The sequence below is a fragment of the Doryrhamphus excisus genome, chromosome 3, assembly GCF_030265055.1.
Source record: "Doryrhamphus excisus isolate RoL2022-K1 chromosome 3, RoL_Dexc_1.0, whole genome shotgun sequence".
In the NCBI taxonomy this organism is placed as follows: domain Eukaryota; kingdom Metazoa; phylum Chordata; class Actinopteri; order Syngnathiformes; family Syngnathidae; genus Doryrhamphus; species Doryrhamphus excisus.
Window position 1 is genome coordinate 18119152 of NC_080468.1, and position 19879 is coordinate 18139030.

The window sequence follows — 19879 nt, forward strand, 5'->3', positions numbered from 1 at the left end:
CCACAGCAAAGCAATCTCCTCCATCCAGCCCATCTAGGTGTCCTAGTGTAGTTCCATTAGCCACCACAAGGAGTCACCAAAGTGAAAGAACGTGTTAAAGAGCTCCTTGATGTTACAATGTGTATTTCCAAAGTCCTAAACAGGGTTTCTACGTCTAATAGGTGCTGGTTCGTCTTCTAATGCCACCATGTTGGCTAATAGGAGAGCAAGGTGACTATAGGGCTGTTAGATCATGTGGAACAATGAACCGCCATAAATGAGGCCTGACTTTAAGGCCAAAAAGGACCATGGGGGGGTCTACACTACTTAGTCTACACTACTTAGTCTACTTAGTCTACACTACTTAGTCTACACTACTTAGTCTACTTAGTCTACACTACTTAGTCTACACTACTTAGTCTACTTAGTCTACACTACTTAGTCTACACTACTTAGTCTACACTACTTAGTCTACTTAGTCTACACTACTTAGTCTACACTACTTAGTCTACTTAGTCTACACTACTTAGTCTACTTAGTCTACACTACTTAGTCTACACTACTTAGTCTTGGTCTTGATCACGTGTCGCCGAACGATACGGAGGAAGACTGTCAATGCCAACTGATGACGCACCCGGGGGGGCCCAAGTGTCCCTCTGCTGTGTGAACCCTAAAAATAGACAGAGCCATGGGGATGGGGAGCAAGGGGGGGGGGGTCCGACCCCTCCCCCCAGCCGCCCTCCTCATCCAATGAGCAGGTGGCTGGCTATCAGGCCGGGTGTTATTATGGTCTGGCAAGAACATTCCAGGGAGTCCTGCACACTGACGCTGGCCGGCTTTGTGGACGCTCGTCTTCATCACGCTGGCCACCAACATCCACGTTTTAGTTTCCCATGAGCCTCGGTGGATGCTCCTGCCAGTGAGCGAGGACACGCATGGCGAGCGGCTACATGGAGCGGCAGCAACTCCTCAACTTTGTGGTCCGGGCGGAGGTGGAGGACGAAGTCGAAGAGGAGGAGATGCCGGCCACTGAGAAGGACCTGGCCGAGGACGCTCCCTGGAAGAAGATCCAGCAGAACACCTTCACCAGGTGGTGCAACGAGCACCTTAAATGTGTCAGCAAGCGCATCATGGACCTGCAGAAGGACCTGGGTGATGGCCTCAAGCTGATTGGACTCCTGGAGGTCCTGAGCCAGAGGAGCATGTACCGCAAGTACCACGCCAGACCCAACTTCCGCCAGATGAAGCTGGAAAACGTGTCGGTGGCGCTGGAGTTCCTGGAGCGCGAACACATCCGCCTCGTGTCCATAGGTGAGTCCTGTCAGGTACGGGGGGAGGACTGGGGGGGCTGCATGGGGGAGGACTGGGGGGGCTGCATGGGGGAGGACTGGGGGGGCTGTCAAACAGCTGATGCCATCAGCTGCCTCAATCACTGACCTCTGACCTCTGAGACCCCAACAGGATCCCGTCTCGCTTGACGGAAGAAAAACAAACGTTGACACCAGGGGCGTGTCCACGTATGATTGACAGCACATGGAGGCGCCCTGTTGGGCGGGGCTACCATGTGTGTGGGGTGAGGGGGGAAGGTCCTCAGAGGGTGTAGCGTGTGGGGGGGGGTGTCTTCTGATTGACGGGGCGACAGCTGAGCTGTTTTCCCTCTCAAAATAGAGGCAGGCTTTCTACATGGAGACCACTCACATGTATGACACAAGTTCATGTATGACACTAGATCATGTATGACACTAGATCATGTATGACACTAGATCATGTATGACACTAGATCATGTATGACACTAGATCCTGTATGACACTAGATCCTGTATGACACTAGATCATGTATGACACTAGATCCTGTATGACACTAGATCATGTATGACACTAGATCCTGTATGACACTAGATCCTGTATGACACTAGATCATGTATGACACTAGATCATGTATGACACTAGATCATGTATGACACTAGATCATGTATGACACTAGATCCTGTATGACACTAGATCATGTATGACACTAGATCATGTATGACACTAGATCGTGTATGACACCAAATCGTGTATGACTAGATCATGTATGACACTAGATCCTGTATGACACTAGATCATGTATGACACTAGATCATGTATGACACTAGATCCTGTATGACACTAGATCATGTATGACACTAGATCATGTATGACACCAAATCGTGTATGACTAGATCATGTATGACACTAGATCCTGTATGACACTAGATCATGTATGACACTAGATCATGTATGACACTAGATCATGTATGACACTAGATCCTGTATGACACTAGATCATGTATGACACTAGATCATGTATGACACTAGATCATGTATGACACTAGATCCTGTATGACACTAGATCGTGTATGACACTAGATCCTGTATGACACTAGGGGGCACAGCTGGCACACAGGCGTCCTCTGGCCTGATTTAGTGACATGAATTGAACAAAATGTATTTTATTTTGAAACATTTTCTCCACACTTGCCACAAAAATGGCCCCCCTCCAAAGTTGTGAGGTGTTTTGAGGTCAAGGGTCATGCTATGTTCACGCGTGTCCTTGCACGCCCATCCTCCTGTCACGTCTCCCAAGTCCTTGGTCACGTGACAAGCAGGGGGCGTGACCTACACTAACGAGAACGTCCTTCCGCTCCAGACTCCAAAGCCATCGTGGACGGGAACCTGAAGCTGATCCTGGGTCTGATCTGGACCCTCATCCTTCACTACTCCATCTCCATGCCCATGTGGGAGGATGAGGATGACCAGGACGCCAAGAAGCTGACCCCCAAGCAGCGTCTTCTGGGCTGGATCCAGAACAAGGTGCCCCAGCTGCCCATCACCAACTTCCACCGGGACTGGAGGGACGGCAAGGCCCTGGGAGCTCTGGTGGACAACTGCGCCCCCGGTAGAACCGTAGACCTCATCCGTCCACTGGTGTGTGCCGGTAATGACTGGTCTGGTACCGGCCCTCAGGTCTCTGTCCAGACTGGGAGAGTTGGGATCCGAGTCAGCCGGTGGAGAACGCCAGAGAGGCCATGCAGCAGGCGGACGACTGGCTGGGCGTACCTCAGGTGACGTGGCCTTACCTTTCCCTTTGTCCTTTGGAGCATCTTGGAAGTCGGCCTTCCTCACTTTGGGAAGTGTCCCTTTGTGTGCAGGTCATCGCTCCGGAGGAGATCGTCGACCCCAACGTGGATGAGCACTCGGTCATGACCTATCTGTCTCAGTTCCCTAAAGCCAAACTGAAACCCGGCGCCCCCTTGAGAGCCAAGACCCTACATCCAAAGAGAGCCAAAGCCTTTGGACCGGGTGGGACCAACATCGGAATACCGACATGTTTGGTCGTAGCTGTGTTGGTGTCTCCTCGCTATTATAATTATTACTAACAACTTCTTGGGTCCAAGGTATCGAACCTCGGGGGAACGTGGTTCTGAAGCCAGCAGAGTTTCTGGTGGAGACAGTAGAGGCTGGACTGGGCGAGGTTCTGGTTTATGTGGAGGACATGGAGGGTCACACAGAGGAGGTGGGACATACAACACGGTGGGGCTGGTCCAAGGGGGCTCGTGCTGACACAAGGTGTTTGTTTTAGGCCAGAGTGATTCCCAACAACGACAAGAACAGAACCTACTCCGTAGTCTACCAACCCAAAGTGGAGGGTCTTCATAAAGTAAGCTCAGAAAACCAAGACCTGCAGAACCTCTTGGAGGTCTCCCACAGAGCTTCTGGTGATGGAGACTTAGCAACTTTGTGGACTCTGACTGTGTTTTCGCCCGTCACAGGTGAAGGTCCTGTTTGCGGGCCAGGACATCGACAGGAGTCCCTTCATGGTCCACGTCTCCAAAGCCATGGGCGATGCCACGCGGGTTCAGGCCCGTGGTGTGGGACTGCAGCACTTGGGAAACGTAGCCACCAAGCCCACGTACTTCGATATTTACACAGCCGGTCAGCGGGCAGACCCCGAAGCAGCCCACGTGGTCCTGCACCCCCTAATCTGTGTCTCATCTGTGGACCACCAGGTGCTGGCGCCGGAGATGTGGGCGTGGTCATCGCAGATTCAAATGACCGCAGGGACACGGTGGAGGTAGTCCTGGAGAACAAAGGGGACAGCGTCTTCCGTTGCACCTACGTTCCTGTCCTGGAGGGGCCACACACGGTCTACGTAACCTTTGCCGGTCAGCAGATTCCCAGGAGCCCCTTCCCAGTCCACATTGCTGAAGGTAGATCTTTCACACTTGCTGGTAGCATGTTTGTTCAGCTGACTCCCAACCGTACTCCTTGGACAACTCAGTCCTGACTCAAGGCCTGAGGTGTTTGTGGTGGACCCAAAGGCTTGGACTCTGAGGTACTGTTTGACTCGGAGACAAATGAGTCCTCTTGTTGGACTGGACTGGGTGCGCGTCCTGTAGGCCACATGCTCACCACCGCTCTTCCCTCCTTCAGTTCCACAGAGCGCCCCCCTGCCGGCATCTCCAGTGCGGCTTGTACCTCAGTCACTATGCACCTCTCCACGGAGAGCGCCGCCACCAACGCCGCCCAAACCCGGGCCACCAAGTTAGTAGAGGCGGGGTCAGGGTCTGGACCGGCAGGGTCTAGCTTCACAGCATGGCTCCGTCTGCATTAGTCCAGCCCGCGTGTGCGTGTGGACGCCTGAGCAACAGGCCCTCGCTGCATGCGGGTCCACGCGGAGGTCCGGCCCCCTCCAGCGAGGGCGACCTCTGTGTGACCCTTGTTGCTATGAAGCGTCCCAGATGAGGGTGGCTTCTCTTGAGCAATCGTTACGTAACCTCATCAGATGATTGCTGCTTTCTCTTCCTCCTCAGTTCACCTTTTCTGTTCTCTCTTCCACGCCGTTACCGAACACGAGCTAACCGGCGCCACCTTCTGATTGGTCCACACAGCCTGCAATCCGCACGCCTGCAGGGCATACGGCCGAGGTCTGCAGCCCAAAGGTCTGAGAGTGAACCAAGTGGCGGATTTTAAAGTTCACACCAAAGGAGGCGGCAGCGGCGAGCTCCGAGTCACGGTGAAGGGTCCAAGTGAGCATCTTCACCTGGTGATACCATGTTGGTAGCCCCGCCCACGCCGGGCCCTAAGGTCATGCTGCTGCGCGTCTTCACTGCAGGCGGCCTGGAGGAGCCAGTGAAGGTGGTCGAGGTGGACGGCGGCCCCTATGGGTGTAGCTATTATCCCGTCGTGACAGGAAGTTACATCATCACCATTACCTGGGGGGGTCACAGCATTCCACGCAGGTGAACCTCCGACCGTATGGATGCGTTAGCTAGAGTGCCAGCTTCCTAACTAGTCGCCGGGAAACATTTTCAACATGTCAGTAAAGCATACGTTCATTATAGCACTCAAACTCATCTTATTTACCGCCGATGGTGCAAATCCGAGACAGGAACAACATCAAATTTCAAATTAAAAGCACAAACTAAGAACCACCAACCACCAGAGCCTGCAGTTTGTGTGTTTAGCGCTCGATGAGGACTACGTTAGCACCGTATAGAGGTCCTAAGCGGGACGTTCAAGGACGGAAAAAAGTAGGACAATTCACCGCTTGCATTAAAAATGCAACATTTGTTGACTTTCTAACTGAATATCATTTGGAATCAAATCATAGCCCAACTTGCAGAACTGCCATCATTTTACGTATCAAATGGTTTTCCATAAGAGATTCACATCCCGACTTAGACTAGATCCGGGATTCTCAATGATTGTCTTTCATGCCCCCCCCATAATATCCATGTATTTATATCTATGTATTTATATCCATGTATTTATATCCGTGTATTTATATCCATGTATTTATATCCGTGTGTTTATATCTGTGTATTTATATCTGTATATTTATATCTATATATTTATATCTGTGTATTTATATCTGTATATTTATATCTATACATTTATATCTTTGTATTTATATCTATATATTTATATCTATATATTTATCGGTACTGCACGGACTCAACCTAAAACTGCAAGCTGAAAAATGCCCCAAAATAAGAGCATGATGATGGCAATTGTGACTAAAATATTGTACTCCATTGACAGCCCCACTTTGGTCTACGTGAGCGAGGAGGCGGGGCCTCAGAAAGTGCGGGCCTGGGGTCCCGGCCTGGAGACGGGAATGGTGGGAAAGAGCGCCGACTTCGTGGTGGAAGCGATCGGGACAGAGGTGGGAACGCTGGGTACGTCCTCACGGCTTCCAACGTGGCCAATGGGAACGCCAGCTTTGTGTGACGTGAAATGCATCGGCCGTGCTCAGGGTTCTCCATCGAGGGTCCGTCCCAGGCCAAGATCGAATGCGACGACAAGGGCGACGGGTCATGTGACGTGAGGTACTGGCCCACCGAGCCGGGCGACTATGCCATTCACGTCATATGTGACGACGAGGACGTCAAAGACAGCCCCTTCATGGCGCACATCCTGCCCGCCGCCACCGACCTCCACCCAGAGAAGGTGTGGCCACCGAAGGCCGGACACGCCCATGCTGACCCAGGTTTCTGACAGCGGGGCGTCTATTCCTCAGGTGAAGTGCTACGGGCCGGGCCTCGACCCCGTCGGCTGCATCGTCAACAAGCCGGCCCATTTCACCATCGACACCCGAGGAGCCGGCAGAGGCCAGCTGAGGCTCTACGCTCAAGTGAGGACCAGCTGACCGCTTGGGTATCTTCTCCATGACGCCCTCATGCTGATGTCCCTCACAGGATGCCGAAGGGGGCCCCATCGACGTGGACATGCGGGACAACGGCGATGAGACCTTCCTGTGCGTCTACGTCCCCACAAAGCCCATCAAGCACACCATCATCATCACGTGGGCGGAGGTCAACATCCCCAACAGCCCCTCCAGGGTAGGTCTCCACGGTCGCCAGAAGATGCAAGCGACCGAGTGACCAGCGTGCGTTTGCAAGCAGGTCACCATCGGCGAGGGCAGCCATCCGGAGAACGTGAAGGTCTACGGTCCCGGAGTCGAAAGAAGCGGACTGAAGGCCAACGAGCCGACCTACTTCACGGTGGACTGCAGCGAGGCGGGCCAGGGTGAGGCGGGCCTCCTTCTGGGCGTCACGGGAACCGTAGAACGTAACCATGTTGCTTGTGACCTCAGGCGACGTCAGCATCGGCATCAAGTGTGCGCCGGGTGTGGTCCGACCCGCCGAGGCCGACATCGACTTCGACATCATAAAGAACGACAACGACACGTTCACGGTGAAGTACACGCCCCCGGGGTCCGGCCATTACACCATCATGGTGGTCTTCGCTGACCAGGTGAGACCGTCTGAGTTACAAGTTAAGAGACCAAAACACAAAATGACTGATTTTACTGTTGAAACAGGAAATCCCAATCAGCCCCTTCAGAATAAAAGTGGATCCTTCCCATGACGCTGCTAAAGTGAGAGCGGAAGGACCAGGACTCAACAAGTCGGGTCAGCTGCTTCTCAAAGATCTAAAAATGTCTGACAAGGTTGGACTTTTGGCCTCATGGTTTTCCTTCCCCATGAAGGAGTGGAAGCGGGAAAGCCCACCCACTTCACCGTGTACACCAAAGGAGCCGGCAAAGTCCAACCCCAAGTCCACTTCCTCAGCGCCGCCAAGGGCGACGCCGTGCGCGACGCCGTGCGCGACTTTGAGATCATCGACAACCACAACTACTCCTACACGGTCCGCTACACGGCGGTCCAACAGGTGAGCTGACCTTTGACCCCGGGACTGAGCAGGCGTCAACCCACGTCCGTGCTGGTTTTTGTCCTTCAGGGTAGCTTGTCCATCACGGTGCTTCACGGGGGGGACCCCATCCCCAAAAGTCCATTTCACCTCACCGTGGCTCCGCCTCTCGACCTCAGCAAGATCCAAGTTCACGACCTTGAGAAGAGTAAGGAAAGCTTTCCTTTTCCTCGATGCCAGGGATAGTTGGCCTCACTGCTGTGTCCATCAGAGGTGGATGTCGGAAAGGACCAGGAGTTCCGCATCAGCACTTTGAGGGCCGGGGGTCAAGGCCAGCTGGATGTGAAGATCATTTCTCCATCTCATCGACCAATCCCGTGCAAGGTGGAGTCGGGTGCAGCCAATGAGATGCATTCCGTCAGGTACATTCCGCCGGAGGAGGGGCCCTACACTGTGGACATCAGCTACGACGGGAACCCCATCCCGGAAAGTCCGTTGGCGGTGGAGGGCGTCCTGCCCCCCGATGCCTCCAAGGTGAGTTTCCTCCATCCGGAGGGCGAAGGGGCGTTAACTCCACCTGTTCACCTCACAGGTGCGAGCCTACGGTCCAGGTCTTCAGGGAGGCGTGGTGGGAAAACTGGCCCCGTTTGCCATCGACACCAAGGGAGCCGGCACCGGCGGGTTGGGCCTGACGGTGGAGGGGCCCTGCGAGGCCAAGATTGAATGCCAGGACAACGGGGACGGTTCCTGCTCCGTGTCGTACCTGCCCACTGAGTCTGGCGAGTATGCCATCAACATCCTGTTCGCTGACCGGCACATCCCCGGGTCACCCTTCAAGGCGGCGGTCCAGTCCATGTTCGACCCCAGCAGAGTGACGGCCAGCGGTCCCGGATTAGAGCGCGGGAAAGTCAATGAGGCCGCATCCTTCCTGGTGGACTGCTCCAAAGCCGGGGAGGCGGAGCTTACCATCGAGATCATCTCAGAGTCCGGGTCCAAAGCCAAGGTTCATGTGGAGAACAACGGGGACGGAACCTACGCCATCACCTATACCCCACAGCTCCACGGCGTATATGCGATCACCGTCAAGTATGGAGGCGTGCCGGTGCCGCAGTTCCCCGCCCACCTGCGGGTGGAACCGGTCCTGGACGTCAGCGGGGTCCAGGTCTATGGACCTGGGGTGGAACCCAGAGGTGAGTTGGTCTGTGGGCTTATTGACGCTTTGTTTCTGAATGCCGCCTGTGTCGGTCCTCCAGGAGTCTTGAGAGAAGTGGGCACGCATTTCACCGTGGACGCCAGAAGTGTTTACAAGAGCAGCGGCGGCCATGTTAAAGTCTTTATTTCCAACCCGTCGGGCGCCAACACGGACGCCTTCATCACAGACAAGGCTGATGGCACGTGCCGCGTGGAGTACACGCCCTTCGAGGACGGTCAGCCACTCGACTTGGATTTTTATCACATGACTGTAATTAGCATGCTAACAGGACCAAGCTAGCCCCGTATGACACGTTACATTGATATTCCATTTAATCAATCCATTCAAATATCTGATGAATGGCATTTTGTCCCCAGTTAACTCCCAATGAATGACATTTGATGGCAGATGGAAATAATATCTGTAATGAGTCGGGAAATCTCTTGGTGGTAAAGGATTCCATGTGCAACTCCAAGGATAATGACATCAAATGTTATGTCAAGGATATCAATGTGGGAACTATGGGCCATTATTTACAACAATACAGTCAGCAAGCATACTTTTGGATCACTGTTTATTCATGCTTTATTATTAGCATATTAGCTCTTAAACTCGCCCGCAAACGTTCAGCAGATACAAAATGTGAGGGAGTGAGACCTCTCACTTTATTTATGATACCGCTTTTAAATTCTAAATGTTTGTGTTTCTAAAAAAGCCCATTTAGGAACATTCGGAAAGGATTATTATGAAAGATTTGCCTCAATGCACCTTTCCTTCATCAAACGTACTCAGGAAAATAGTAACACCACAATAGTCAGAAAATACTACATTCATAATACATCAAATAGTCAGAAAATACTACATTCATAATACATCAAATAGTCAGAATACATTCATAATACATCAAATAGTCAGAATACATTCATAATACATCAAATAGTCAGAATACATTCATAATACATCAAATAGTCAGAATACATTCATAATACATCAAATAGTCAGAATACATTCATAATACATCAAATAGTCATAAAACATTTCATACTCATTGCAAACCTAATGTATGTTCATTTCTCTTTTAAGGGGTGGGGTTGGGGTTCCATCCATCCACCCATCCATCCACCCGTCCATCCGTCCATCCGTCCACCCGTCCATCCACCCATCCATCCACCCATCCATCCATCCATCCACCCGTCCATCATCCATCCACCCATCCATCCATCCATCCATCCATCCATCCATCCATCCATCATCCATCCACCCATCCATCCATCCATCCATCCATCCATCCATCCATCATCCATCCACCCATCCATCCACCCATCCATCCATCCATCCATCCATCCATCCACCCATCCACCCATCCATCCATCATCCATCCACCCATCCAGCGATGATGCTGGGGACCTGGGGACAGCCTAATTGATGCATATGTACTTGTAGGACTGCATCTCATCAACGTGTCATGCGATGATGGCGTCCTACCCAAGAGTCCGTTCAGGGTGTTGGTGACTGAAGGTTGTGATCCGAGTCGAGTGCAAGCCTACGGGTCGGGTCTGGAGGAGGGTCTGGTCAGCAAACCCAACCAGTTCACAGTGGAGACCAGGTGACTGAAGCACGGTGAATGTTTGGGATCGTTGTCGGAAGGTTCTGACCTCCCTCCTGTCCCGTCCCTCAGGGGTGCCGGCACAGGTGGTCTTGGCCTGGCCATCGAAGGCCCCTCGGAAGCAAAGATGTCCTGTAAGGACAACAAAGATGGCAGCTGCAGCGTGGAGTACATTCCTTTCAGTCCCGGAGAGTATGATGTCAATGTCACTTTTGGAGGAATTCCAATTCCAGGTGTTGGATCTGGTGCCGACTGAAGTCCGGTATGGGGACTGACAGGGTTTGGTTCTCTGACAACAACTGCACTCATCTTTTCAGGGAGTCCATTTCGAGTCCCAGTGCGAGAGCTGATTGATCCCACGAAAGTGAGGTGTTCTGGACCAGGTCTTGGAAGTGGAGTCCGTGCTCACGTCTGTCAGACCTTCACAGTGGACAGCAGCAAAGCTGGTGTAGCCCCTTTGGAGGTCCAGATCTTTGGCCCCACAGGTGACAGTGTGGAGCATGTGCCTGTCTTCTGATTCCCGACGTCCTGCGTGGACAACTTTAGTTAACTGCGTCCCAGTACGTCACAAGCTGATCCCAAATCTGAATCCGAACCTCTGCTGGTTCCGCAGGTGTCGCAGAACCTGTCAGCGTTAAAGATAACGGGGGAGGGTCTCACACGGTCAACTACACTCCGGCCAATGACGGCCCGTACACCGTGAGCGTCAAATATGCTAAGCAGGACGTCCCTCGAAGGTAAGGAACAGTCCAAAAGCTCTTTTGGGTCTTTTGTCCTGGTCTCACGTCTGGAAACCCTTTCAGTCCATTCAAGATCAAGACCCTGCCTGCTCACGATGCCAGCAAGGTCCGTGCCGACGGTCCTGGTCTGAACTCATCCGGCATTCCCGCCAGTCTACCGGTGGAGTTCACCATCGACGCCCGAGATGCCGGTGAAGGACTACTCACGGTTCAGATTCTGGTGAGTCCAGGACCTCCAATGTGACGGGGTCCTTTTCCCCGATTCCACTGATTGAAACGACATTTGCTAGTTGGGGGCAAGCTAGCTCCTTTCCTGGCCTTGTTGACTGTGATTAGGACATTGCTAACCGTGTAGCGTTAGCGCATGTTATGTTTCTGGGTCGCCCTTGACCCCTGACACTGACCATGTGACCTCCTGTTCTGCCGGGGGGGGGTGTCGCTGTCGCTGCAGGGTCCAGACGGGTGCGGGCGCCAGGCCTCAGTGTTTGTGCAGGACTGGGCCACCCGCGTGTGGGAGTCCCATATAGTCAAGAAAACCATCCCGTTCTCCATTCTTAAGAGAGGCCGCGTAAGGCCGCCATCTTGTCTTACCTTATCTTACCTTATCTTACCTTGCCAACCCACACCCATGCCCCCCCCCCCCCCTCCCCCGCCTGCTTTGGTCATGAAGCTCAACTCAAAACTTCATCAACTCTTCATTTTGATTGGTAAAAACTCACTCCCGCTCGCAGCCACCGCCATCTTCATCTTCATCTTCATCTTCATCATCATCTGCAGTGCCTGGAGTCATGACGCCAGGCTTTTGAGTCACAACTCAGTTTTCAGATTTTTAAGTCCTGATTAAAGACTCCTGGTCATGATGCGAGACTGAGTCACAAGTTCAGACTGTTCAGCCACAAAACAAGAACTATGTCTTGACTTAAGACTTTTTACTTGTGATTTGAGTCTTTTAAGTCACAATTAAAAATACCTTTCAGTCATAACGGGAGACTTTTGAGTCAGGGTGCCGGACCTTTGAGTCGTGACTTGAGTTTTTTTACTCATGTCCTGATTTAAGACTTTTGAGTAACGACTCAAAAGTCTAGAGTCGTGACTTCAGATTTTTGACATGTTGACACATTTCAGTCATGACTTGACACTTTTGAGTCGTGACTTGAAACTCGAGACTTTTGAGCTGACTTGAGATTTTTGAGTCATTTCATAAGTCACCATTAAGTCATGATTAGTCTTTATAGCCATGAGACACTTTTGAGTCACAACACAAGACACTTGAGTCTGAACTCAACACCTTTGAGTCATGACAGATGACCTTTGAGTTATGACTTGACACTTTTGACTCAGAACAGGACTATTGAGTCGTGACACGACACTTTCGAGTCATGACCCAAGAGTGTGGAGTCCTGACTCCAGACGTGGTGTGGTTTGATGTGATGCTACGTGTCGTTGCTGCCACCACTGGTCATGCTGCATTCCACGCTGCCGAGAGGAAGGCAACATCCCGCTCGGAGTTGAACTCCAACCTCAAAGAGTTCAAAACGTTTTAAAAGCACGTCTGCCAAGGTGGACAAGACTGCTTGCTATGTTGCTGACATGTTCCCAACCAGTGGGCAGGTATGGAATAAGAGCATATGGTGACATCGTAGTCAACATCGAGTTGTCTTCACCACGGGGAGCTGGTGGTACGTGGAGGTCATCAATGTTCCTGAGTGCTGTTCTAGAGTCAGCACAATGGGATATAGTATTTGGGACAGGGAAGCGGTCTTTGTCTTCAGCCTCAACGGTTCAGTTCGCTGTCTGCAGACCTCTGGTGGGAAGCACATCCTGAGTCCCACGGTCTTGTTTGTTCACTTAGTCCTCGTGTCCACGTGTCCCCAGGACCCCGAGGGGAAGCCCAAGAAGGCAAACATCTGGGACAATCGGGACGGGACCTACACCGTGTCCTACGTCCCGGACATGACGGGACGCCACACCATCACCATCAAGTACGGCGGGGACGAGATCCCGTACTCGCCCTACCGCATCCACGCCATTCCCACGGGGGACGCCAGCAAGTGTCACGTAACAGGTCAGGCCCCGCCCTCACAAGCTGTCCTTTCCTGTCATTTGTTCGTCATTCATGATTACACCCCCGTCCTTGTTTTACAGTGTCCATCGGAGGACACGGCTCAGGTGAGTGCATATGACTTCCTGTTGACAGCTCCTCGCATGCTGATTGGTTCTTAGCTCAATAATTGACTTTTAATAAACAAAGCATTAAAACGTTGACTTGCTAGGATCCGGGGTGGGTCCGACCATCCAGATCGGAGAGGAGACCGTAATTACGGTGGACGCCAAGGCTGCTGGGAAAGGCAAGGTCACCTGCAAGGTTTCCACCCCCGATGGCGCCGAGCTTGACGTGGACGTGGTGGAAAATGCCGACGGAACGTTTGACGTTTATTACACGGCGCCAGAGCCCGGGAAGTATGTGATCACCATCCGCTTCGGAGGGGAGCACATTCCCAACAGTCCCTTCCACGTCCTGGTAAGTCCCACGCACGCCGCCGCCGCCGTCCACGTCCTCGTCAGCAGCCAATATGGCCAACAGTGCTTCCACTCCTTCCGTCTCACCTTTGTCTTCATGCATGACGTGTCTGGGTGGGGGTCATGTGACCTCCCTCACCGCTTCATGCATGATCATCTGCTTAAGCCACGCCCACACCCATCCTTGCCGCAATATGATGTCACCATAAGGTCCTATTTTGTCTGTTCGACTAGGCGACGGACGACCCCACGGTCCCCGTTAACGGGACGGAGGCCATTCTCCGCCCCTTCAGTCTGGTCATTCCCTTCACCGTGCAGACCGGAGAAATCACAGGTGAGACTTCTCTCTCTTGGTGTGCTGACCCCGTGATGATGTCATCACTGTGCGCCGGGCAGGCGAAGTGCGAATGCCGTCTGGCCGCACGGCTCGCCCGCATATCGCCGACAATAAGGACGGCACCGTCACCGTCAGGTATTCGCCCACCGAGCGTGGCCTGCACGAGATGGACATCAAGTACGACGGCGAACACATCCCAGGTACGTGCCGGCGTCTCCCCTTTCCGCCCCGGCCGTGCGCTGACGTCTACGTCTTCCACAGGAAGTCCGCTCCAGTTCTTTGTAGATGCCATTAACAGCGGTCACGTGACTGCGTACGGCCCTGGCTTGAGTCACGGCGTTACCGACACGCCAGCGACTTTCACCATCGCTACCAAGGACGCCGGAGAAGGTATGGTCTTCTTAAAAGTGCTGATGTTCTGGTGGACGTTCCTCACCGTCCGTGTGGATGCAGGCGGTTTGTCTCTGGCGGTGGAAGGACCGTCCAAAGCCGAGATCAGCTGCAAGGACAACAAAGATGGCACCTGCACCGTGTCCTACCTGCCCACGGCCCCCGGCGACTACAACGTCATCGTCAAGTTTGACGACGAGCACATCCTTGGCAGCCCGTTCAGCGCCAAGATCACCGGTACCCAAACGGCTGAGGTCGCCGGCCGCTCGCGGCTTCGTACTCGTGATGCAGCTTCTGTGTGTGTCTCCAGGCCACGCCCCTCTTGCCTCGTCCCGGCTCAACGTCGGCACGGAAACCGACATCTCTTTGAGGATCGCAGAGACCGACCTGAGCAGTCTGACGGCGATCATTCAAGCTCCTTCCGGAAGCCAGGAGGCGTGTGTCCTCAAGAGACTTCCCAACAGACACATCGGTTGGTTGGACACCTGCTGGAATTGGGCTGCGTGGTGGCTGCATGGCGGCTGCATGGTATCTGCATGGTATCTGCATGGTAGATGCATGGTAGCTGGATGGCTAGCTAGCTGGATGTTGTCTACATGGTAGCTGCATGGTAGCTGCACGGTAGCTGCATGGTGGATGCACGGTGTCTGCACGGTGTCCCTACTGGAGCGGTGGAAACACCAGATGAGTTGAGCTTTTTTGCGCCATGGTTGAGGCCATTGTTGACGTAGAAGGAAACTCGAGCGTTTGTCCTGCCAGGAATCTCGTTCACGCCGAAGGAAGTGGGCGAGCACGCGGTGAGCGTGAAGAAGGGAGGGAAACATGTGACCAACAGCCCGTTTAAGATCATGGTGGCCCAGTCGGAGATTGGCGATGCCAGCAGGGTGAAAGTGTTTGGACCGGGCCTGGTGGAGGGGCGCACTTTTGAGGTGGCCCACTTCATGGTGGACACCAGGACCGCCGGTACGTCCTCGACGCCCCGCTTGCTTCCCGCTGGCTTCCAAACCGGCCAACGAGTCTGTCTCGGCAGGTTACGGGGGTCTGGGGCTGTCCATTGAGGGTCCCAGCAAAGTGGACATCAACTGCGAGGATGAGGAGGACGGCACGTGTCGTGTCACCTACTGTCCCACGGAGCCCGGGAACTACATCGTCAACATCCGCTTTGCAGACCAGCATGTCACAGGTACGCAGCCCACACACTGGGAAAGGCTGGAAGGGTCATGTGACCTGTTCCCGTGTGACAACAGGAAGTCCTTTCACCATAAAAGTGTTTGGCGAGGGCAGAATGAAGGAGAGCATCACCAGGAAGCGCCAGGCGCCCGCCATCGCAACCGTGGGCAGCACCTGTGACCTCAACCTCAAAATCCCAGGTAAATCTCGGGTGACATGATGGCGCCCGCTCTGCTCGCTTCCCGCATCCTTGACCGCCCTCCTGTCCCCCACGGAAGGCAACTGGTTTCAGATGGTGTCGGCGCAGGAGCGCCTCACGCGCACCTTCACGCGCAGCAGCCACACTTACACGCGCACCGAGCGCACAGAGATCAGCAAGACCCGCGCCGGCGAGACCAAGCGGGAAGTGCGCGTGGAGGAGAGCACGCAGGTCGGTCAGCCGTTCCGAGACGTCTTTGAGGACTTTCTAGAACGGGACGGTCTGAGCAGCTTCGGCGGGAGGTCCCCACTGCACCAGGGTGCGTGTGCTCGTCTACTCGCTGCGCCCGTTGGCACCACATGACCTTCACGGGACGGCTTTTGCTGCACCCCCACAGGTGAGGACACCAACCAGGAGATGACGGCGCAGGTGACGAGTCCCGGCGGTAAGTGTGAGGACGGCGAGATTATCCGAGGCGAGGACAGCAGGTACAGCGTGCGCTTCGTGCCCCAGGAGATGGGGGCGCACGTGGTCAGTGTCAAATACCGAGGACAGCACGTCCCCGGGAGCCCCTTCCAGTTCACTGTAGGACCCCTGGGAGAGGGAGGGGCCCACAAGGTGCGAGCGGGCGGCACGGGTCTGGAGCGAGCCGTGGCCGGCATGTCAGGTGGGTTCAGTAACCGCAAGTGTGAGTCCCGTGTGGGTCCGGCCTCTAGTGACCTCTGAGGGGTACTGCAGCTGAAGTCTAACGTGGTCTTCCAGCCGAGTTCAGCATCTGGACCAGAGAGGCCGGAGCGGGTGGGCTGTCCATTGCAGTGGAGGGGCCCAGCAAGGCGGAGATTACCTTTGAGGACCGTAAGGATGGTTCCTGCGGGGTCTCCTATGTTGTCCAGGAGCCTGGTGAGGTGACAGTCCAAAGGACAACCCTTGGTCCTGGTCTACAGCTCCTCGTTATTTGCTCCCGCCAGGTGATTATGAGGTCTCCATTAAATTCAACGATGAGCACATCCCAGACTCCCCCTTCGTTGTCCCGGTGGCGACCTTGTCTGACGACGCCCGCCGCCTCACCATCACCAGCCTTCAGGTGACCCCAGCACGGTCCTGCACATTCATCGAGCATTCAGACCTTGTTAGCTAAAGCGGTCTGGCCTGTCTTGTCTCAGGACTCTGGCTTGAAGGTGAACCAGGAAGCGTGCTTCGCCATACAGCTAAATGGAGCTCGAGGCCTGATCGACGCCAAGATCCACGCGCCTTCTGGCGCCACTGAGGACTGCTTCATCACCCCAGCGGACAGTGTTGAGATACCTGGGTCCTCTGCAGTAGATCTTGGCACGTCATGCATAAGTGTGGAAATTGAACCACTACACGGATGATGTGGTCGGAGCCCTGGGCGCCATTGCTCAGTCCAAAAGCGTAGCGAGACTCCTTGTTTTTGGTTGCAGATCACCACGCCATCAGGTTCGTCCCCAAAGAGAATGGCGTCCATTCCATCGACGTCCGCTTCAACGGGAGCCATGTGCCCGGAAGCCCCTTCAAAATCCGAGTAGGAGAACCTGGTCAAGCGGGAGACCCCAGCAAGGTCTCAGCCTCCGGGCCGGGCCTGGAGGGCGGAACCACAGGTTTGCCTCAAAGACAGACGTGAAGGTCATGGCCAGCTGCTTCTGATGAGCTCTTTGTCTTCAGGCGTGGCCTCGGAGTTCAGCGTGAACACTTGCAATGCCGGTTGCGGCGCTCTGTCAGTGACCATCGATGGCCCGTCCAAAGTCCAGATGACCTGTCAGGAGTGCTGTGATGGCTATCGGGTCTCTTACACGCCAACGGCCCCCGGAAACTACCTGATCTCCATCAAGTACGGAGGAGCCCAGCACATTGTTGGGAGCCCCTTCAAGGCCAAAGTCTCAGGTTGGTTTGACTGGAATTCCTGGAGTCCGGCTTTGGCATGCGGTTCTGGATCCTCATGTTGGTGCGCATGTGCTCAGGCCCTCGCCTCTCCGGGGGTCCGAGTCTTCACGAAACATCATCTGTTCTTGTGGAAACTGTAACAAAGTCGTCTGCTGCGGCCGCTGCCTTTGCCTCGTTGCCCAAATTCTCCTCGGATGCCAGTAAGGTGGTCTTAAGGGGCGTCGGCCTGTCCAAGGCCTTTGTGGGCCAGAAGAACTTGTTCACGGTGGACTGCGGCAAAGCAGGTAATGTCCGTTGTTGATGTTGAAAGGCGAGTCTTGGCGCTGAATGTTCCTGCTTGCAGGAACCAACATGTTGATGGTCGGCGTGCACGGGCCCAAAGCCCCCTGCGAAGAGGTCTACGTCAAGCACGCGGGCCACAGGTTGTACAATGTGACGTACACGGTCAAAGAGGTGGGCAGCTACATCCTCATCGTAAAATGGGGCGACGACCACGTCCCCGGGAGCCCTTTTCACGTCACTGCGCCTTGAAGGTGGAGTCTCGCTCCCGACTCTGCCCGATCCATTTCCACTTCCTGTTTTGACTGGCCCAAACTGTCATGGTTTTGAGGTGCTTAGGGGTACCGCCCAACTCCGTCAGACATCATGGAACTGACCTTTGGAAAGAAAGACCGTGCTAAACCTGTTTATTCTCAGAGAAAAAGACTTGATGAGTCAAGCGACTCCTTTGACTCCTTTGACTCCTTTGACTCCTTTGACTCCTTTGACTCCTTTGACTCCTTTGACTCCTTTGACTCCTTTGACTCCTTTGACTCCTTTGACTCCTTTGACTCCTTTGACTCCCTGACTCGCTGCTGGAGTGACGCATCTGATAAAACATAAAACATTCTCATAACGACACGCTGTCATGGCTTCTTGGGCGGGGTCTTATTCCAGGAAGTAGCATTTGTCCTGCAGGGGCGCCAAACTACCACACGTTGAAATATCCGTACACTTCATTTGTCACTTCCTTCCATCCTTCCATCATCCATCAATCATCAATCCATCCATCCATCCATCTGTCATCCATCTACCCATCCCCCATCCATCATCCATCCACCCACCCACCCACCCACCCATCCATCCATCCATCTTTCCATGGAACCCCACCTCTCAAAGTCACCTGGGGTAGACTCCAGCTGAGCCATGACCTGTTCTAGAAGTGTTGTATAGAAGCCATCCATGGTCTTCCACGTATTGGAGGTTGGGGGGACAGCCTCCCCCTCCTGAGCTACTCCGTCCTCTCTGAAGGTTCTGGAACCGTGACGATCACGCCCCCAGAGCTAGCTTCTACCCGTTTGGCCCCAACTATATGGGAGGGGGGCACCCATGTTGGCTCTTTGTGCAGGCCAGACCACCAGACTCCAGGGAGTTGTTCTTCTCTCCCTTCTTTTCTTCTTTGTGTTGGTCTAGTCCCTCCTTAGAACACTGACCTTTAACCTTTAGACCCACAAATTAGTCAGCAGACTCATGACCTCCAACTTCCAAACTAACCAAGAACCACCCTTAGCCCTCCTCCTAGTCTTGCTAGTCCTCTTCTAGTCCCTATAGTCCACCCTTAGCCCTCCTCCTGGTCTTGCTAGTCCTCTTCTAGTCCCTATAGTCCACCCTTAGCCCTCCTCCTGGTCTTGCTAGTCCTCTTCTAGTCCCTATAGTCCACCCTTAGCCCTCCTCCTGGTCTTGCTAGTCCTCTTCTAGTCCCTATAGTCCACCCTTAGCCCTCCTCCTGGTCTTGCTAGTCCTCTTCTAGTCCCTATAGTCCACCCTTAGCCCTCATCCTGGTCTTGCTAGTCCTCTTCTAGTCCCTATAGTCCACCCTTTATGTTTGTTGTTTTGTGTGTTTCTTGTGCTCTAGGCGATGTAAGGTCACATGACTAAAATAGAAGCAGAATGAATGAGGTCTCTTCCAGGGGGGGGTCAATGGGGGCTGGTAATGCGGGGGGGGGGCATGTCATCTCTTCAGTAGAAGAGAAAAAAGTGTTTGTTCCTTCAAAGTAAAAGAGGATCAGCCAATCGCTCATCAATAATTGGGGAAGGTTTTGGTCACATGATCCCCACGAGGCGCCACGTGAAAACCGATACAACACATCAAAACACGGCCGCTCAACACGTGCACGCTCACGTGACACAA

At 53.7% G+C, this 19879-nt stretch overlaps 1 protein-coding gene across 2 annotated transcripts; it reads left to right on the forward strand.

Annotated features, from left to right (window-relative positions):
- Positions 1-731: 731 nt before the first annotated feature.
- On the forward strand, positions 732-18730 carry flncb (filamin C, gamma b (actin binding protein 280)). Of its 2 annotated transcripts, XM_058067407.1 has the most exons (48): positions 732-1290; positions 2648-2896; positions 2965-3062; positions 3150-3300; positions 3396-3514; positions 3581-3658; positions 3771-3933; positions 4008-4208; positions 4890-5027; positions 5114-5240; positions 6043-6179; positions 6257-6450; positions 6521-6634; positions 6699-6842; positions 6906-7029; positions 7097-7257; positions 7325-7415; positions 7493-7674; positions 7744-7861; positions 7925-8187; positions 8246-8843; positions 8907-9080; positions 10289-10451; positions 10524-10684; positions 10769-10936; positions 11065-11188; positions 11255-11411; positions 11643-11759; positions 13067-13256; positions 13337-13360; positions 13465-13712; positions 13946-14045; positions 14108-14248; positions 14310-14438; positions 14502-14675; positions 14749-14910; positions 15198-15401; positions 15469-15621; positions 15686-15808; positions 15887-16126; positions 16205-16474; positions 16570-16707; positions 16776-16891; positions 16971-17151; positions 17250-17426; positions 17491-17709; positions 17787-17993; positions 18053-18730. In XM_058067407.1, the coding sequence occupies exons 1-48, from the start codon at positions 915-917 to the stop codon at positions 18238-18240; spliced, it is 8274 nt and encodes a 2757-aa protein (XP_057923390.1). In that variant the 5' UTR covers positions 732-914; the 3' UTR covers positions 18241-18730. The 2 variants fall into 2 exon arrangements, with proteins under 2 accessions (XP_057923390.1, XP_057923391.1); XM_058067408.1 differs by lacking the exon at positions 11643-11759 and having other exon boundaries at positions 18053-18729.
- The last annotated feature ends 1149 nt before the right edge of the window (positions 18731-19879 follow it).